The sequence below is a fragment of the Paroedura picta genome, chromosome 3 (assembly GCF_049243985.1).
Source record: "Paroedura picta isolate Pp20150507F chromosome 3, Ppicta_v3.0, whole genome shotgun sequence".
NCBI lineage: Eukaryota > Metazoa > Chordata > Lepidosauria > Squamata > Gekkonidae > Paroedura > Paroedura picta.
Window position 1 is genome coordinate 118,718,817 of NC_135371.1, and position 21,550 is coordinate 118,740,366.

The 21,550-nt window shown below is 45.4% G+C and overlaps 1 protein-coding gene across 2 annotated transcripts; it reads right to left on the bottom strand.

Moving 5' to 3' along the window:
- Positions 1-11,575: 11,575 nt before the first annotated feature.
- On the bottom strand, positions 11,576-19,102 carry LOC143831303 (G-protein coupled receptor 54-like). Of its 2 annotated transcripts, none has more exons than XM_077324342.1 (5): positions 18,243-19,102; positions 15,697-15,821; positions 15,355-15,490; positions 14,803-15,041; positions 11,576-12,280 (listed from the first exon to the last, which is right to left on the bottom strand). In XM_077324342.1, the coding sequence occupies exons 1-5, from the start codon at positions 18,526-18,528 to the stop codon at positions 11,930-11,932; spliced, it is 1,137 nt and encodes a 378-aa protein (XP_077180457.1). In that variant the 5' UTR covers positions 18,529-19,102; the 3' UTR covers positions 11,576-11,929. The 2 variants fall into 2 exon arrangements, with proteins under 2 accessions (XP_077180457.1, XP_077180459.1); XM_077324344.1 differs by having other exon boundaries at positions 11,576-12,157; positions 18,243-19,101.
- Positions 19,103-21,550: the final 2,448 nt, after the last annotated feature.

A 21,550-nucleotide genomic window follows, 5' to 3' on the forward strand; every position in this document is an offset into this window, starting at 1 on the left:
AGTTGATTTGGATACTTTTTGGATATATCTGAGCCGAATTGTGGATCTTTGTGGGTTAAACTGGCTGAGTCAGAAGAAGAAGAAAAGTTGGTTTTTACAATTTCCTTTCTTTTTTCTCCCCATAACAGACACCCTATAAGGTAGGACAGTTCTGATATAACTTCTCTGTGAAATCAGCTGAGACCTTCTGTCTGGCAAGCAGATGGTGATTAGCCCAAGATCACCTAGCTGGCTACAGGTGGGGAATCAAGCCCAGCTCTCCAGATTAGAAGTTGCTTCTCTTAACCACTACACCAAGTTGGCTCTCAGCGATTCATCTGCAATTTGGGTGTTTAAACTTTAAAAGAAGCTGAGGGCGAGCCGCCAAACAGCTGGTCCCTGGAGATCAGCTGTCTGGCGTTTTGGCCAAATCAGTTTCAGGTTCCTGAACTGGTCAAACACAAATCAATATACCAAATCAGTGATTTGGTTGATTTGAGTTGTACCAAATCAGGAATCCTGAAATCAGAAAATTGCCAATTCCTGCCCGTTTCCAATCTCACTCTAGCATTTGAAGTGCATTTGGGGTGATCTTCCTTAGAAATGTTGACTGCACCCTTTCCAGTAACATAACACTAGGGGGCTTTTCGCACCGGGATCTTTGTAGCAAATTGGTTGCTGAATGAAAAATCGCCATTTAAAATAGTGGAATTCGTCGTTATGCATACCTGCCTTTGTAGTGGAATCCAGTTGCGTTTTGTAGCGTTTCCCACAGGCTTCCGGTCTCGGGAAAAATCGCTAGAAAGGAAGCGCTCTTGCCAAGCTCGTCCCGCCCCTGGCCATCAAGCAGCCAATGGGCAGCCGTCAGCATGCTCCCAAACAGCCCCTTTCCCTTTTAGAAAGTTTTTTTTTAAAAAAAAACAGACCCATTGCAACGAATCTGTGTTGATTCGTTGCAATGGAGAGACCCATCCAGCTGCCTGGTGTGTTTGAGCTGTCATTTATTCGTTGCCACGCTCCCTCCGAGTGAAAAAAAAAATCCCCCCCCCTCTCACGGTCCCGATTTTCGCCTGAAAATCCAATGGGCAGCCGTTAGCATGCTTCCAAACAGCCCCTTTCCCTTTAAGAAAGTTTAAAAAAAAAAAAAACCAGACCCATTGCAACGAATCTGTGTTGATTCGTTGCAACGGAGAGACCCATCCAGCTGCCTGGTGTGTTTGAGCTGTCATTTATTCATTGCCACGCTCCCTCCGAGTGAAACCCCCCCCCCCTCTCACGGGCCCGATTTTCGGCTGAATGAATGTGTAACAAATAAAGGGAAAATACATCAGCAAACGGGCTTCTCTTGTTTGTGCTTAGTGACTGAAGGGGAGGGACTGAAGCCGGGGAAGCCTCTAAACAGAGGCTCGCTGGTGCGTTTATCCCCGCTCGCTCGGAGAAAAAAAAATGGCGATCGCTTCGCCGGAAGATCAGAGGAGAGAACCAGGGGGAGGGACTTTGTAGAAACCGCAACAATGTTAACGCACAGGTCTTTTTCGCTAGTGTTGCAGATTGGTTGCAGGAGTGTATCGCTTTCCGGAGGGTGAATCCACTTTTGGGAATTTCCCTGAAAGCGCTACAAGGAAGCGCTTTTTGCAGATCCTTTTCAGGTGTGTGGCAGATTGTCAACGACGTTGTGCATAACGGCAAATCAGTAGCGTTTTCAATTGGCAACCATTGTGCGATTTTGAAGGCGTGCGAAAAGCCCCCCAATGTTGGGGCTCCTGAAAAGGAGCCATATAGCAGCTGAGAAAGTGTCTTGGCTCTGTAGAGCTCTAGGGCAACTGGCCCCATTTATGATGCCATCAGATGTAACTTTATTCAGCCAATTTTGAACGCCTACCCAAGATCTTCCCCAAAGGAGAAAGTCAAGGTGCTGCTTCAAGATGAAGACAGGCAAATAACTCTCTGCCTCTATGAAATTGTGTACTATGTATGTGGATCAGAACATTTCTCTCTGATCCAACTTCAGAAGTACAAAGAGACAATTGTCACTGGCAACTTAAACTGTCTTAAATAATCTGTCTACCATCTTAAAGTTTTTATATCGCCAGATCTTTTTAAAAAATTTATAATACCATTACTGTTTTTTTCTTTTTAAATTGTCTTAGTTTTTAATTGCATGTATTTGAATTTTGGTCTGAATGACCGTAAATAAATATTGATTGATTGACCAATTCCTGCCCTGCCCAATTAGTTCTTCTGGACAGCTCACAACAGGACATAGAGGCCCAGGCCTACCTCTGATGTTGCCCTCAGGCTCTAGGTTCAGAGGCACCGAGGCAGCCAACCACTGCATAACAATGGATGATCAAGTCCTTTCCCTATAGGGATAAGTTATACAGTGGCCAGCAGAAAATTTGGTGGATTTGTAGTGTTTTCTGAGTGTAACCAGGGTAATGTCCATAACAACTGCAGTAAGTTGAGGCATTGTGTGGAGGTGGTGGTGCTGTGATGGACTGGGCAGCCAAAACCAATCTGGGGTCATTGTTCAGGGATAGGCAGGGTGTAGCATCCACCTCAGGCAGGGGATGGAGAGGAGTTGCCTTAGGAGTTCCATTTGTTGTCAGCAGCACCCCCTCCCACCCCCTTCCAACTCCTGTCAGCAGATCAAGGCACCTGGCAATGGGGAGGGGGTTTGAGCTGTTCTCCCACAGGCATCCACCGCTATCTCAATGCCCAATGCACAGGGTCCCTGAATGGCAGAAGGGGAAAGGGGGGCTGTTGTGCAGGGGCTGCCACCTTATGCATTTCAGGATGTCCATTGCTCACAGGCAGGTGCACTTCCCAGCAATCTAGCCATATGGCTGAGGGCACTCTCACAGCCCTCCTCCCAGCAGTGGAGCAGAAGGGGGCCACTAAGGTGGCCTCAGATATGTGGGCATGCAGCATCACCCTCAGATCCCACGTTTGCCTCTTCAATGGGCAGAAGTGGTGTGGGGCTCCACCATGGGAGTTGTCATTCCAATGCCAAAGCAATCGGTGCCCAGAGACTTGTCACTCAAAATCCATTAAGCATTCATCATTACTTCCTTGTGTGGTAATATATTGCAATGGATCCCATGCAAGTAATTTGGCATTTCTGGCTGCCAGTATGTTTGACAGGCATTTGGACTTCTCCCATTGTTCCCAATGGGCAATCCTGTCAGTTGTTTTAGTACATTCCTTCTTGATATACTCCTGGCTGCCCCAGTGTCCCATGTGACTTCAGCACCCCTTGTTATGTTTAGCAGCTGACTATGAGCAGGGGTACCTGGAGCCCTTCCTCTTAAACAGGGGTAGTCAACCTATGGTCCTCCAGATGTTCATGGACTACAATTCTCATGAGCAGCCTGACAGCATTTGCTGGCAGGGGCTCATGGTAATTGTACTCCATGAACATCTGGAGGACCACAGGTTGACTACCCCTGCTCTTAAACATGTCATCAGGCAACCCTCAGGAGCAGTCACAGATGAGGTGAGGAAGGAGTGGGGCAAGGAGGTGTGTGGAGCTCCTTTCGTGTAGTCAAAACCCAGAGAGACACAGTTGTGGAGCAACACAGACTGTATTGAACTGCAGACCATGGCGAAGTGTGAAGACTCCATTTGCGACCTCCCTGGGGCCATGGGGAAGAAGCCTGAGGACCCCCAGCAGTGGGATGGAATTGCAGGTGGAACTTGGAAGGCCTGGTCAGCTACAATGCTCCCCTCCAAGAGGAGGGTTGGGACAGCAGACTGGAAGAACTACTCTGGGGGTGGCAGGACTAGCCATACCCACAAGTCTTCCTGTTGAATCTTCACCTGCAGGGAAGCAAAACAGAGATATGTGCAGCCATGGCAACTGGGCTTGAGTGCCATGCCAGGCTCAGCCATGGATGTGTTGTCCTCCCAAGGTCTGCAAACGTTTATCCTGATGCTTTTAGCAACCCACTCCTCAAAACATATTTGGCATTCCTAATTACTGACTTACATTTCTTTTGCCAGAGCTTTGCCAGGAACCCCCCATGATGGTACCCTTGTCCCGTGTTGAAGTCTTCATAGATTGCTGGCAATCCATCCATAGAAGCACCTGCAGCTGCTGCTTGATGCTCTGTTTCTTCAAGGAGTTGAATCAAAGGGTTGCCTGGTAAACTAGTTCACCACCTATAGTGGAGTGGCTGCCAGACCTCTCACCAAGCCACCAACATGCTCTACCTTTTGCTGAGTGTGAGAAACAAATTCTCCTGAGAAACTTTCTTGGGATCTTTCCCCATGGCATGGTGGTGGCCAGGAGGCTGCGCAGCCATGGTTTGTTATGTCCCTGCACAAACTTAATGCTGGGCTTGCATTAATGGGGGAGCAGATTTGGGATCTTTGCTTCCCTGTCAGTGCATGGTTGCCCTTTTGAGTCTACAAAGGTGCAGTGTCTGTAAAGGTAAGGTCAGCCACAAACTTTGGGTGTTAGCACTAAGTACTCACCCAGTAGTACTAAAGGCCCTCTGTGCTTTTCTTACCACAAAAATGTCTTGCTACTTGCTCTAAGTCGACACAACAGGGAACAAGACAGAGTCCCATGCTATGTGCCCTAAATACTGAAATGTAAGATATCCTGGCTGAAGTTTTTGTAGGGTAGGAGGGTCTGATTGTGTATGGGGAGGGATTAATCTGCCCCAAGGAGGGAGGTGACTGGCCAGGCCTATAGTAGGCATCCTGAGCTCTTCCAGTTCTAAATAGTGTGACTGTAGTGGGGGGTGGGGAGTCGGGAAAGATTTGATTTTTCAGTTTAATTGGTACTCATAGGCCATGCCATGTGGGGTTTATTTGGTGTTAATTTCTCCCTCTGGCAGGGAGTCTTCCCAGGATTACACCATCATAACTGGCCCTTATACTACCCTATGTTGGACATAAACTAATGCAAAGATCAATTGGCTCCCTGAGCACTCTCCCCACCACAGGATTGTACTGTTAATCACTCTCCATCCCTTGTCAACAGCCTTCTGAAAGTCCAGATATATCACATCAGCCAGGGTTGAGTCTGCACTTTGCTTTTTATCATCTCCCAGCCTGAATAAACCCCTCCCCTCTGCACTGTATTCGATTTCTATTTTGATTCTGGCCCCTTTAAATTTTCCCTCAGCAACATGCATGATTGATCCACGGTGACCTTACCTTTCCCCCACGATATCCAGGAGTCACTATATTTGAAGAACTGGCTTTTAAAGCCCTCAGTGTAAGTGTAGGTGTTCTGTGTTTTGCTGGATTAACTTCCTGCCTGTGCCTGCAATGCAGATGTAGCAAAGCAGTTTTCCTTGAATGGCCATGGCGTCAGTTCAAAGACTTCCTTATTCCTAGTTTCAAGACTTCCCTCCCAAGACTTATTTTTGCCCTCATTTTGGGATCTCCAGAAGCCCACACTATTTCAGTAAAGATTTGCCTCTTGGATTTATTTCCCCTTCCTTGTTCTTTGTGAGGCTGCTGTTTCTAACCCCCCCCCCCACACACACACACCCTTTTTCAGGAAAAGAAAGAGCCTCTTGCTGAACTTGGCTCCCCTCCCTGCTATGAGCTTCGCCAATCAAGTACAGAACACTATCTGTTTCAATTTGGAGGGGAGGGATAGGAAGGAGGAAGACCCAGGTTCAAATCAATTTTTAATTCAGCAGGATCGACAGCAGAAAAAACAAAGTAAGTGCAGAATCAGCCCAGGTCACTGTTGCTTACATGGTAGTTCACTTTCTCAAAGAACTCCAGAAAGATTGGTGAAGTGGGACTTCCCTTTGCAAAAGCCACACTGATTTTCTCTCTCACGCAGGTTTGGTCCATCTATGTATGTAACAATTCTATCTTTGATTGCAGTTTCTACTGACTTTTCTGGGACAGAAGTTAGGTTGACGGCCCTGTAGTTTCCTGGTTCTTCTTTGCATTGCTTTTAAAGACTGGTGCATCATTTGCTACTCACCAGTTTTCTGGTATAGCAGCTGAATTTAGTGACAGTTGATCTACCACCAGAATCCAGGGCCTTATCAGTTTTTAATTTTCCCAGTTAGTCTTGATCTTCTCAATTTGGCTTAGGGCTTCAGATTCCCTTCTTGAAAACAGAGGCTGTGGCATACATAGGTGCCAAGGAGGAGCCTCCAGTGGCCCACAGCCCCCACCTTCGAGCAGCAACAGCAGATGGTGGGGCCTGCAATCATCTCCAGGCAAACAGACCTTGCTCAGTGAGCAATAGACCAGACAAAACAAACCAAGACAAAAACCTCACTCTCCAGCTACAAGCATCCACTCAGCCTTAAATTCTGTCCTCTCTAAAAGCAACCTCAGTTAATGCTCCCCAGTAGTTTAGCATTTTAGGAAATGACAAAAAATCCTGGCACCCACATCAGGAAAGGGATTTGCCTGAAGTGATAGCATGTTGCAGATGGTAGTTTGCATCACATTGTTTAGATCTATGAGTATGACAAGAACACATTTGCAGATTAGCACCTGCAGAAATCCCTGCTGACATGAGTGATGTTGTCATGGTGGAGCATAGAGAAATAAGCAGTCCCATAATTAAGAGGGGCCATGACCATGGAGCACATTAAATGTGATAGCCAATGCTATAAACGGAACTTAGTAACAAATGGGCAGCCAATGGAAGGTTTCCTGAATGGGAGTAAGATGCATGCTTTATCTAGCTCCTGCTTATAGTCAGGCCGCATCATTCTGGACCAACTGGAATTCCTTAATAGAACACAAGTCACTAGGGATGTATGAGCATGTGAGTTTCATGTTCTTAGAAAATTAGCAGAATTATAAAAAAGCAGAACTGTGCTTTGGTGTTTAACTTTTCACTATTACCCTGATAGCCAACTAAAAACTTTTGTAAAAGGCACTAGGTGGCTCAGAGTATCATAAAGAGCCATGATTATAATAAATCGGTCTGTCACCAGTTTATCATCCCTAAAGGTAAAGGTATCCCCTGTGCATGCACCGAGTCATGTCTGACCCTTGGGGTGACGCCCTCCAGTGTTTTCATGGCAGACTCAATACGGGGTGGTTTGCCAGTGCCTTCCCCAGTCATTACCATTTACCCCCCAGCAAGCTGGGTACTCATTTTACCGACCTCGGAAGGATGGAAGGCTGAGTCAACCTTGAGCCGGCTGCTGGGATTGAACTCCCAGTCTCATGGGCAGAGCTTTCAGACGGCTGCCTTACCACTCTGCGCCACAAGAGGCTCATCTTTATCATCCCTGCTGTTCCTTAAAAAATGAGATTTCTTTGTCATTTTTATGTAATGAGCTAACAAGGATATTCTGTTGGCTGGAACTGATTGCTTAAATTACCAAAATAATCGTGGCATGCCATTCACATGTATATTTCCCCCCAGTGCTGGTCATTGTAACTCCTTTTGCTTTATGTCATCATGGAACAAAATACTATAACTGGGGGGGGGAGGCACACCTGTATCATCTATGGGGGGGTTGAGTTTGTGGTTTTAAGCTGCACAGGAGAAGAAAGAGGCAAAGTGGGTCCACTGTATGCATTTGAGCTCCGTGCTCTCATACTTTGGGATCTGAAGTCTTTCTTTCACTTTTATGCTTCCCCCTAGCCCTTATTTATTTCTGCTCAATTCCCCATCCCTGACGGTACTATTGGCTGGGTAGGGAGAGGCCACATAGTAATCATAAAGGCAAAGATGCACACAGCCTCCCCTATGCTAGTGTCCAGTTACAGTTGCAGGGTGCTACAACATCTATTAAGTTTTTATGGTTTTGTTGTTCATATTGTTGTAAGCCGCCCTGAGATGCTTGTCCCAAGAGGGGTTAGCTGTGAATACAAACATAAATAAATAAAAATAAATAGAAAGTGAGACGTTGCAGTTGCCAGAGAGAAGCAGGCCAGGCAGCTCTCTAATAAGGGTGCCAGCTCTGGGTTGGGGGAAACCTGGAGACTTTGAGGATGGATCTTGCAGAGGGTGGGTTTGGGGAGGGGAGGGCCTTCAATGGGGTTTAATGCCATACATACAGCTTCAAAGTGGCCATTTTCTGGAGATGAGCTGTAATTCTGGGAGGTCCCCAGTCCTACTGGCATCCCTACTCTCTAAGGATTTGCTGCCTGTTGTGTTGCGTTTTCAATTTGATTTGTATATGTGTGAATAACATGGATTTTTTTAGTGATGTTAACAAAAGCAACACTCCTTGAATTGTATTCAACTGTGCATTCAAATGTCCATTACCTTTACTTATACTTTAAAATAAAGGTGTTTAAACTGGGTGTTGTCTTTGGTGAAGGTTGTCACCCCCCCCCTCTAGTTATTTCTGTTGGGAGTGTTGAGTAGAGTCTTTCATTTGGGACCCAGTACTCTTGGCCTAATTTCCCTGCCTTCAGCTTAGACAGCCATTCTTCTTGAGGCCAGTCTACCTTTGGTTCCCTTGGAAACCACAGAAGTCAGCCCTGGTGTTTGCTAATGACAGATCATTTGTCACCTGATTGGTAGTGGCAACCCATTTAACTAAAGGCATTGTGGAATCACCGTGACTCCCGTAACAGGGTTCTGAGCATATGTATGTAGAAATTTGTGTGGTTGGCGATGATAAGAAAATTTCATTAAAGGGAGATAAGATTCACAGCAATGACCTATTCCTGGGTCTATAGAAAAGATTCGATTGCAGGCTGGCTGTTCATTTGTTTTGGTTCTTTTTTATTATTATAACAACATATGTGGTCTGACATATGGACTGTTGTCAGAGCTGGGATCATGGTTATATGGAAATACTTACGGATAACATAAGTTACCATATTCTATGTATCCACATCACCAAACTAAGCTTTGAAAAGCTGTAATAGAAAGGGAGAGTTAAAAGATTGGGACTGCTGCAAAAGAAGATTTTTTTTTTCCCAGCGGTGTTTTAGGTGCTTTAAGGTAGCCACCCTTCCATCCTCTGTGTGTGAGGGGGGGGGGGGAAGGCTGCTTTTTGCAACTTAAATAAACATCTGAGGATCTGTATTTGTATGAGTAATTTGGGAGAATTCTACATGGTGGCATGATGCAGCAGCCTTGCTGAGGATGCAGTACCACGTACCCCACTTTTGTGATTTGTTGTATTGGAGCAGAAACACTGAGGGGATGACAATTATGTGTCCCTGAACACCCCTCATCTCCCCCTCCCCCATTCTTTTGAATGCAGAGCTTAGCTCTCCCAGGTTGGCTGGGGGTGGAGCTTCCACACTGTCAAGACTAGCTGCATCATGACTCCCACTGAGGTAGCTCTGGACTCCCAGCCCTTAGAGCAGTGGTTCTCAACCTTCCTAATGCCACGACCCTTTAATACCTCATGTTAATACCTCATGTTGTGGTAACCCTCAACCATACATTTATGCAAGTGTTCTTTCATAGAAACTAAACCGAAATGGACCAATGGCCAGAAGATCCATTGTTCATGATTGTATATACATTGTTTTTTCCCCGGGGTTTCTCAGTTCAGTTCTGCCTCTTGTCCCACCATGCCGATCTCGCTCTTTTCCGCTGCTCCAGACAGACGAATACTCTATCTCAATCTACCCCGCAAGTCTGTTGTGTGGATGAAATGGAAAAGGAGTGATGTTGGCCACTTTGGGACCCCCTTGAAGAGAAGGGTGGAGTACGAACTGAGTAACAAAAACCAATGATTTGGAAGAACAAAAATTGAGTCCAGGGGCACCTTTATGACCAACAAAGATTTATTCAAGGCATGAGCTTTTTTGTGCAGGAACCCTCCCTCAGACAAAATTGATTTATAGACCTCAGTAAAGAGATGTGGGCCACTTTGGGTCCTCCTTGGAAAGAAAGGTGGGGGAGAAGCCAAGAAGACTCATGATTTGGGGGAGGCAATACATATGGGCCTGAGAGCAGAGCATCTGGGCTGGGGCGCATGTCCAGCAGAGGCAACCCTGGCCGTGTCCCCCTCACCAGCCAAGCAGCTCGCCCTACTGCAACCCCTGTGAAAGGGTAATTTGACCCCCAAAAGGGTCCTGATCCCCAGGTTGAGAACTAGTGCCTTAGAATAAGAGCCTGGAGAGTCAAAATATGGCTTGGGGCAGAGCAGGAAATTCATGGGGAGCCCAGCATTGTAAGAGACTGCTTCCATCTGTTCCAGAGGCTGCATCCAAGGAATCTCCAATTGAGGCTCTTCCACCAGACTTTTCCCCTGACACTCCCCAAATCTTGGGGCAAATAAGCACCTGTTGAGGACCTGGTCTGCGAGCCTACCACAATCCACCTCCACCCAGAAGGAGCGGAAGAAGAGCTGCTTTTTTTTATACCTGACTTTTTACTACCTCAGACTTTCTCAACCTTTTTACTGTTGAGAAACCCCCGTAACATTCTTTAGGCTTCAAGCAACCCCAGAAGTAATGCAATAGTGCAGAATATGGCTGGAAAGCATACCTGGGGTCCCACCCCTTCTCCCCATCCAGGCCTCCATTTTTGGAGGGGGTGGATGGGTCAATTACCATAAATGGGCATATCACCCAATAAATGTTTAACAAATGTTAAAATATGTAAAAAAATCCCACCTATTTGAGAAACCCCAAAACCCTGGTTCAGAAGCTCTGCACTACCTGAAGGAGTCCCAAAGTAGCCTACAAACACCTTTCCCTTCCTCTCCCCACAACAGGCTACCTGTGAGGTAGGTGGAGCTGATGGAGAGCCCTGGGCAGAGTCTGAACTTACTTTGTTTATTCCATTGTCAATCCTGTTGAATTCAGATCGCTTTGAACTCGGGTCTTCCTCTTCCCCCCCTCCCCATTGAAACAGGAAAGTGTTCTGCACGTGGTTAGGGAGGCTCAGAAGAGAGGGGGAGGCAAATGGAGACTCTTTCTTTGTTTTCTTGAAGGGGGGGGGGACGAAGAAGGCACAAAAAAAAATCCAAGGCCGACAGAAGTTGAGAGAAATTAGGGGCTTCTCCTTTGAGGCAGGCTTGTCACATGACCACCTGTAGCCAATCACGGGTCCTCTACCACGGAGGAGAGCCCAGATTCAAAACAATGCAATTTTCTGAATATATTCAGGATTAAAAGCAGTCTCAGATATGGCACAATAAAGGTAGGGTCACTCCAGATCAATCCTTCTTGCTGCAGAAGGAAAATTTAAATCGCCCAAAATCCAAACTGAAATCGAATTCTGTGTAGAGGGCAGGGACTGAATCGATCTGGGGTTGGAATAAAAGCTCCGTGCAGTTTACACCCTGGTCTGTGAGAACATCTGTAAGAGAAATGTGACTAGCCAGGTCACCCAGCTAACTGCATGTGGAGGGGCTCTCCAGTTGAGCCACGATATCACATTGACAGCTGAGAGGTTAGCAGCCTGTATGGAAGCTATGGAACCAGACTAGACTTAGAACTTTACAAGATTGTGACCTGCATATGAGATGCAGAGCTGACTTGAGGGCAACATGCCAGAGTTCGTTAAACTTTCTCCAGCTGCAGTTGGGTAGATCAAAAATGTAGATATTCATGTTAGTGAGATTGTTCCATCTGTCTGTATACTCATTGTATCAACTTTTGTCAGATGAGTGAAGTCTGGAACAGGACTGCTAGAGGGACCACTAATCCTTTCAAACCAGAAATGCTCATAGTCTCAAAAGAAGCTCTTTATTAATTAAATTAAGATCTTACAAATTTAAAAGCCCTCGATATTCTCAGATGGCGTGCATGGAAATTCCAAGTGAAGCCAAGAACTCAGTGACCCTGCCCTAGCTTCTGCCCCGGTCCTGAGGTTTAGCAGTTTAGCTTAGACTTCAGAATTAAAATCCAGTCACTAACATGATCACCGAATGAATCTGAACCAGGATCCTAAATGTTTCAATTGTAGTATATTGTTCAGGAATAACCACTAAGAACTAAGCAGACATCAGGTTTTAGCTCCTTAACCTCCATGACCTTTGATAGCACATACAAAGCAGAGGCCTCCATCATGCTGGTCCGGGTGAAGTTAAGTGACAAGTTTCAGCTCAGCATTATGGCAGCCTGAATTCATGCCATTGTCTTGTACACGCTGGCGGAAGAGGAAGGGGAACGCCTTCTTAAAGGACTTGCGGAAGCTGTCTCCCATGAATGCATAGACTATGGGGTTGAGGGAAGAGTTGGCATACGACATGCAGTTGGCCCATGTCTTGATCTTGTAGGTCTCATAGTTGGCCTGGAAGTGATGATAGAAGCCCTGAAAGAGCAAGTAGAACTGGATGGGACCCCAGCAAATGGTGAACAGCAGTACAATCACTACAACCATCTTGGAAATCTTGGCCCTCACGGCAGCTGAGCGTTCTGACAGATGTTGCACCTGCTGGGGTTGAAGAGAAGAGCATACATGGCCAACCCAGGGTTAAGAAGAAGAAGAGTTGTTTTTTTGTACCCTGCTTTTTACTACCCAAAGGAGTCTCAAAGTGACTTACAGGCATCTACCCTTCCTCTCCCCACAACAGGCATCCTGTGAAGTAGGTGAGCTGAGAGAGCTCTAACTGTGACTAGTCCAAGGTCACCCAGCTGGCTGTATGTGAAGGAAGAAGAGTGGGATTTTTTGTTCCCTGCTTTTTACTACTTGGAGAAGCTTCAAAGTGGCTTACAATCACTTACCCTTCCTCTCTCTAACAGAGACCCTGTGAGGTAGGTGAGGCTGATAGAGAACTGTGACTGACCTAAGGTCACCCAGCTGGCTGCATGTGAAGGAGTAGGGAATGAAACCTGATTCTCCAGATTGTCCACATTGGAGGCTGTTGCTCTTAACCACTACACCAAGCTGGCACTCTTAAGAAGGTTATGTTTGTTTATTTAGTATACCCTTATCTGGTTCCCACTCCTCCTTTTTTCTCCTTACAAAAACCCAGGAAGGAAGGTCAGGCTGGCAGCAGATCCATCTCCAGATCCATCTCCAGGATCTAGTCAGTTAGACTATGTATTTAATGAAGGCGATTACAATTGCTATGCAAGGACAATATCAGTTTCCAGTGCCAAATCCTAATGTTTTGCATGAGAGTGGAGAGGTTTTCCCTGTCCACATTCCCAACATGATGATTAATAAATCTCTGTCATGTCCCTGCATAATTATCTTTGGGCTTTAGCCCCTCGATCTTTTTTTATTGCCCTTGCCAAGTACACAGAATCCTATTAATCAGGCCCTCCTGGGACATCTTTTCATTAGACGTGCTTGGCAGATGGGCTGCTGAAAGATGGGCTCCATAGTGAATTGAATAGGGTAACACTTTATTGTTCTGAAAATTTATATGTTGCCTTTCCAGAGACATCTCAAGGAGACTCATAACTAAAATAACACAACAAAGCCAAGTGAGGCATCAAAACCAAGTTAGCCACTTTTGTCTACCTTAAGGAGTCTCAAAAAGGATGTTCAATGACCTTCCTGTCCTCTCCCCACAACAAGCACCTTACTGCTGCATGGAGGATGTGCTACTGCCTGGTTTTCGGTCTGGGGCTAGTGGCCCCAAGTCTTCCCACTACCACATGGGCGTCTTGCGCTACCACACAAGGTAGCCGATGGACAGGAAGTGGAAACTTCCCACTGTTGCCTAAAAGTGTCAATCGTGATGTGATGAGAACTCCCCAATTACCTTCCAGCACCATTTCAGTGCCCCCCTCCAAGACTAAAATAATTGTTTAGAACAAAATTTCCAGGATTGCGTTGTAATGCAAAACCGTTACAACACACACAAGGGGATTTAAAAGATGGGCTATTTTATCGCACCATTCCTCACACACACGCACACTGTCCCCAATCTCACTAAAACCAAGGAAACCAAACGTGGAATTGCTGTTTTGTTACTTTGGAATCATGTTGTAATGCAATCGGACTTTTTTTTAAGTTGTGAGGGTTGATGATGAAAATGACAGGGGGAGAGGGAGGAGCAATGCCCTGACTGGGGATGGCTCAGATTTTCCTCTTCCTGACAGCCCAGCCCCGACACACACATCGTTGGATCTTGGGACAAAAAAGGGATGCTGATTTTTTCATGTTCCCCTGTTGTGGGGCAACTGATGTCCAGAACTGTGCCAGCCTTGAGAAATGCCTGATTCTGTCAGGAAGTGGGAATTAGCACTGCGACCAGTCATGTGCTGAACCACTGCAAATTCCTAATGCGGAAGAGATCCTTGTGAGGCAGGTGGGGATGAGAGAATTTTGAGAGCACTGTGGCCGGCCCAAGGTCACTCAGCAGGCTTCATGTAGAGGAGTGGGGAATCAAACCCAGATTAGAGTCTGTCACTCTTAACCACACCACTCTGGCCCTTGATAAGAGCTTTTTATATCCTGCTTTTCTCTATCTTAAGGAGTCTTGAAAGGGACTTACAATTGCCTACCTTTCCTCTCCTCACAACAGATACCTTGTGAGGTAGGTGAGGCTGAGAGAGCCCTGAGAGAACTGTGACTGGCCCAAGATCACCCAGCAGGCTTTAAGTGGAGGAGTGGGGAATCAAACTTGGTTCTCCAGATTAGAGTCCATTGCTTTTAACCACTACACAGCAAAATAAGACAAACACTAAGCAGCCTGAATGATATTTATAAAACAGCATTCAGATAGAAGCAGATTATAAAACAGCTTAAAAATATATTATACCTCTCAGTTAAAATCCTTGGTACAAATAATTTTTTGTCTAATTTCCAAAGGAGAGTAGGGCAAATGCCCAGCAAGCCTCAAGGTTGAAGGCATTGCAGAGGCAAGGCACCACCACCAAAAAAGCCCTGCCTTTAGTCACCATTTGTCTCACTTCTGCAGATGGTCACAGAGAGCAGGGCTTGAAAAGATTATTTTCTTAACTGCTGGAATGGGCAGTATGGAAGGATGCACTCCCACTTACCTGATAGTCATGGTCAATGGGCTCCACTACAGGATTCCCAATGCGCTTGAGCATGATGGAATAGCAGAGGCATATGGTGAACAGAGGCAACAGATAAACAGCCAAGAAAGTATACAGAATAAAGCTGCGCTCCTGGCTCTTGCTGGTGAAGGCTTCAATACAGTAGGTGCGCAGGCCATACCAGTAGCCGACCTCCGTGCGATGATAGAGAGCCATAGGCAGTGAGAGAATGAAGGAACCTGGTGGCCAAAGACACAGAATTCAGAGCCCTGAAGGACAATGTGTCACCTGCAGAGGTCAAAACCAAACCTGAGCTTAGGGGGAAAACCATTTTGATACTGCATAATTACACTTCTACAGAAGAGGAGACAAGACTGGGAATTACTACCAAGTACCTTACAGAGAACTTGGTATGAAATTCCATACTAAGCTGTTCCGAGGATGCTCAAGATGGATCGGTTAGGATTTAGGTCCAGCCCTGGCTCTTCCACATGAAGGCTCTTGCCTTGGCCCTCTAACTGTGTATGCATGGCTCCTGCTGGCCGCACTCACCAATCCAGATGGCAAAACTGACAGCCATAGCTATGTGGGGGGTTCGGTAACGTAAGGACTGCAGTGGATACAGTGTAGCATAGCAGCGGTCCACACTCATAGCCATCAAAGTGATACAGGTGGCCTGCACTGTTACCTGGTGGGAAACAAGGACACACAAGTGAAATGCTTGGCATTTGTATCCACTGATAGTGAGTTGACCATGTGTACCTCTGAACAGAAAACAAGAATGACCACTGCATGCATACCACTATCTGCATGTTTACAGTCATGCTGTCACACAGACGTCAAACTCACCACCACATCTCCTTGCACACTTAAATACCCCACCACTCAACTCACCTGCTGCAAATAGTTGACAAATTTGCACATGAAGTCCCCAAAAACCCAGCTGGGCAAGGGATAGAGTGTTGCGGTGAAGGGTACACAGCATACTAAGAATATGATGTCAGTAGTAGCCAGGTTTGCTGCAAGAAGCATAGAGATTATGTCACTACAGGACTAGGTCTGGCTGTCAGCCACACCATTTATACCTGAGGATTAGTTGCACCAGATGGGTGAGAATCAAGCTGGCAAAAAGTAGAGGCAAGATGAGGTGAAGAGCACATACAGATGAACTGTAATTACTCAGTATCCACATTCTCCATCCTTGTGGTTCACTTTGCCTACTTAATGCTCAAGTAGGGTACCATTCAATGTAGAGTGTCAATAGAGTGGATTCAACCATCCTCCAAATAGCCTTCCTCCACCTTAAGAAGCTTTCTTCCAGCTTAAGTGGCTCTTCCTCCAACAGGAGAGCCACTTATGCTAGAAGAAGGCACATTAGACTGAAAAAAGGCTTCAGACTTTACTCAGTGGAGTGGGAGGAGAGAGGTAGGATCTATCCCAATATATTCTGAATACTCCAGAATAAATATGTGGTTAAGACCATGTCTCTTATTGTGTCATGTTTCAGTTTAGTTTTGTTCTTATCTCAATTAAAATCTGTATACATTGTACAAATATATGAGCTTCCTTTTCTGTATATTGTGTGTTTTGGGTTTCCTCCACCCCCAGTTTCTTGTAAATGCCATCATTTGTGCAGTTGCTCCAAGGAGCCCATACACACCCCAGTACATTTCATGCAATATATCAAAAACTGGAGGGATCTTGCAATGGGATTGTGAAACTCGGCAAGCTGAATTTGATGATGAGAGGTGGAAGAGGGTCAGCTTTCAGCAAAATAAGTTCAGACAATGGTTGTGCAAGTCTAAATGTTCAGGGGTGAAACAAGAATGATATCAATTCAATCTAACTCTGTCTATGCATTTGACTTAGAACAAAAGTGAACTACGCACATTTCAGTTGCGCAAGAAAATGGAGAATCATATGGATCCTTCCCCTTTAGGTGCCAATTGAACAGCAACACAATGGCCCTTCAGGCAAGCAAACATCTAGTCCAACTCCAAGTAATGATCTGAAGGTTCTTCCCAGGCACTTTTCTCCTTGGCAAAAATCAAGAGGTTGCAGAAAAAATTCTTTTGTCTATCTCTGAGGGGGTGCCATTTTAGGAAAGCTGGGTGGGGTTTCTTAGCATACGTTCACGATTATGGCTCTTTTGTACACAGACAAGCGAGAAAAAGTAAGTGAGTCTTCATGCTACTAAAGATATAGTATGCACGCAGATATTCTCATTTTGTACCAGCTGCTGTTATGTCCTGAAATTATATTTAGTTCCAGAACATAGCATCTTATTATTTGAGGAATATAATATTTGCTATTGGGGGGGAATGACAGAAAATCTTTTGATATTATGATAATACTGATGTTAAATACTCGCAGAAGAATAGGATACAAATGTAATAGAATTGCAAATATTTATTTAATTATTTTGCTATTGTACTTTCTCCTGTATTCTCAGGTTGACCTGAGAGTGTGTGGTTGGTCAAGGTTACTTAGCAAGCTTCTACAGAAGAGTAGGGATTTGAACTTTGGTCTCCCAGCCCCTAGTCTGTCTGCTCTCACTGTGTGTGTGTTGGGGGGGGGGGCGGCTGTTAGGTTGCAGCCAACTTATGGTGACCCAAGCAAGGAACTTTCAAAGCAAATGAGAAGCAGAGGTAGTTTGTCATTACCTTCCTCTGCAAAATCTTCTTTGCTGGTCTCCCTTCCAAATATGGACCCTGCTTAACTTCCAAGATCTGACGAGATTGGACTATACCATGCTACCCTCCCTCCCTCCGTCCCAGCTGACCACTGTATAATACATGAGATACATCCCAGGAATTAAGCTTAGCAGGACATTAAGGGCTACCATGATCCATCCATAACTGTATTACAAAGCAATTCTGGAACAGGTTTGTTCTAACCAGCTGTCTGTAAAATCAATACATGAAAATCTTAAACTGCCAGCACCAATATTAGAGAACTCTTTATCTCCTCAACTGCATAGGGAAGGCAGGATCTGATATGACCACATTAATCCCTGGATAATGAAATAGACTTTAAGAAACAATACTATAGCTAATTCACTGCCATATTAACTTTCAATAACTTTTTCTTCCATCAATAGCAGTGAAAAGCCCATGTATAGCAGGGGTCAAAAATGCTCTACAGTAAAATCATAAGCACAGTTACAACTTTCTAAGCATATTGATTTAAGGTTGCGCTTATTTAAAAGCCCTGCCAGGGATCTATGGGTGCCACCTGACAATATCACAAATAGGGGCTGCAAATCAGGACAGAAGAAAATCAGGCAACTGGGCTGGAAGGAGTCTCTTCCTAGGAGTTTAATGGGCGGCATAGTTTAGTGCCTGGGGAGCCGAAGTCCCAATTGTCAGAAAGGCAGGAAGCTACAGGGTAGCCCCAGAAACAAGGAGAGGAGGTGGGTAAGGGGTAGCTGTTTCACTCACCGATGTAGAAGTTGGTGGCCGTGCGCATTTGGCGGTGCTTGCTGATGACATAGATGACCAATGAGTTCCCTGCCAGACCAAGCAGCATGATGAGGGCATAAAAGAGGGGCACAAGCCAGGCATCAGTCAGAAATGGGGGGGAGATATCCTCTCCACTGCTGTTAAAGATCCACAGGTGTGTGCCATCCTCAAGGGCAACTGTGCTGGGCTTGGCACCGCCTGGCAAGGATGTTGGCTCTGCCGTCCATCTGGGCCAGGGCTTTGAAGGCAAAGGCTCAGCATCCATTCAGAGTGGAGTACCAAGGCAGCTTACACTGACAGCCTGTCCCTCTGAGAAGCCTGGCTGGAAAGTCTCTGGTCTTGAAAACAGAAAATTCGTGTGAGGTGCTGAAGCTACAAATGCCCCAAGGATGAGCAGTCTCTTCCTAGTCAAGCAAGTCCATGACATAGATTGTCCTGGTAGAAATGGAGCTTGATCCTGACATAGGCTTAAGAATGCTGACCAAAAGGACAGCTGAATTGCTTCCTCCAGTTTCTGGTCCCCTTATCCTTAGTGGCAGGCAGCGCTGCTGGAAGAGTAGAGGTGGGGTTGGGAGACCACATAGATAGTACCTTTTGTGCCTGCAGGCTGTCTGTTTCCACTGCAATCTTCTGTCTTTCGAAGCTTTCAGAATGTTCTCTCTGTGCCAAAACAAAGCTCATTCCCTCCACGACATGCTGAGAACGCTCAACTTTTGTTTTTCGGCTGACCTTGCTGCCATGAAGGGGGACAGGCTGCTGTGCCAGCTCCTTCTCATCCTCCTGCCTTCTTTAGCGCATCCCAGGACTTACTGTGACTAATGTTGGTTTCTGAATACAAGAGAGAAACTCGGCAAGCTGAATTTGATGATGAGAGGTGGAAGAGGCAGTTCTGATTGGCTCTCATGGATGCTGTTTGTAACTGTATCGGGGAGAGGCCTGAGGAAGCAGAAAACAAATGCACATTACAGGGCCCGTCCGAAAGGTGTTGATTCAAGCACAATCTCCCTTGCAAACTGGCTCACAAATAGCCTCTTCCCATAGGAAGACAAGCATTTGGCATACAGAGAAGAAGAACTAGGAAGATTAGAGACAGGGTTCTGAATTCTTTCTAAAGCTCCGTTAGAGGGTTGGGACATATTGGTGCAACCATATAGCTTGTCACCCATGCACAGTTTTCCTGTATAGGATTGGCTGGGTCCTTATCTCTCTACCGGTTTATTGGGATATTTGGCTAATATAGTAGAATTTTGCCCAGTCATAGAAGCATGATACTGAGTGCAGTAAATAATTGCAGTAAATCTCCAAAGAAGCATATTGCAAAAGAGAGAGAGAGAGAGAGAGAGAGAGAGAGAGAGAGAGAGAGAGAGTGTAAAATTATATTTATTCAAATAGTTCCAGTTCACATTCAGGTTAAAGTCAAAGGAGGAGAGAGAAGCCTAATCTGAAGAATACTTTCTGTGTTATGAATGGCCAGCTTGTCTGGCATCTTATGTGTGGGATTATAAGTGCATTGTATCTACAGGACAGCCCGAGAGAGCCCTGTGTCTCCATGGAAGGCCATGTGAAGCAAGTGAGACCTCTTCTGCACAGAGGACTCACCCAGCCATTATACTGTGCTGTCTCCTGGTGTTTTGCCTTGAGATAGCTGTCCCAATTTTTCCTACAATTGCACATGGAACCTTTGGCCCACTCCCCACTCCCCACCCCCAAAATCTGTCTATCCCCAGATTTTTTCAGCCATGTGCAAAATTCCCACTGATGTTTTTTTTTTTAACTTTTCAATCACTGTCATGTGGAGCAATCTCCCTATCACCTTCCAGCATCATTTTGTCACATTTGAGTGCCCCCTCAAATTCAAAATCTTATTTTTTGTGTTTTTAACACAAGGTTATTGTGTTGTAATAAAAAAATTAACATGCTCTCTGAGGTGGATCCACCTTACTGAACCAGAGCCACAGTGTGCAGCCACAGGAAAGCTGCAGGGGTGCCCCTGGGGTCCTCCCATAGCTGCACAGCATGGCTCCAGGCCAGATCAGTGTGGTGGATGGTGGAGCCATGCTGTGGACTAAAGGACAGCCCAGGGAGCATTATTTTTATTTTTAGAAGACTGTTATCACTCTTTTTAACACACTTTAAAAAACAGGGGGGGGGGAGGACCAAGGTGGCATGGAGAGAACCACAACTGCCTACCTCCCATCCCACCCTGCAGCAGCCTCAAGTGCTTTTTCTTTTAAAGGTGGGGGAGGTTGTGGGGGGAGGATGCTGGAAGTGATGCTCAGGGTGGGGGACAGTTGCAGGGGCGAGGAAAGCACGCCAGGACAACCCAAGTTTACCTGCATCCACATGGCCCAGCCTCAAATTACATCCCATTGTGTCTCATGGCAAAAAATGGAATGATGCCGGCCAACTGAAATTGTGAATTGGGTCAGCCCTGGGATTGCCCTGAGAGGGACCCAATTCCATGTGGAACAGGGATTTAAAACCATGTGTGGACTAAACAATTTGAGAGGACACAGAGACAGAGAAGGGGGAGGGGTAAGAGGGCAGCTCTCAAGTTATGACAAAGTGAGTCATTCCATTCAATGAGATAAAGCCAATACATATGTAGAGTCATATACTGTACTCCCCCCCCCCCCCAATGTCCAGGCATGCTGAATCACTCACTCCGAGCCAGTTAACTGTTTTGAGACAGGAATTACACCCTTTCTGTTCTAGCAGAGATTATGTATCAAAACAAGAGCTCCTTGTCTGATTTTCCTGTACTGTAGATACAATGCACTTAATTCTTTGACACTCATGTAAGATGTGACTTAATGAATTATTGGTTTTTTTTTCTTCCAGCGTTTATTTATTGTTTAGAAAACTTGCCAGTAAATCAAGCATATTGCCATGGAAAATAAAAACAGAGGCAAACCTTCCTTAATAAAAACACAAAAAGGTCAGATACTTACATTTTTAAGAGGGGTGAAATCCTTTTTTATTTTAAAATGATCCAGGTCTCTCCTGTAGATACTAATGCCCTCATCTCCCACAAATATGATGCCAGAACAATTTTCTGGCATTTCCTGATAAAACTGAGGTCCTTTGGATAATGAACAAATCACATATTCATTTTCATTCTTCACCATGACAGGGCAACATTATCATGGTTGGCATGTCTGCCTGAGAAGAAAAAATCATTTCTGATATTTGCAAGTCAATTTCAAATACAACTAACTGCCCTCAGTAAACGAACTAATTTTATAATTTCTTTTACCTATAATGGGCATTATTTACCTCAGCTTAAC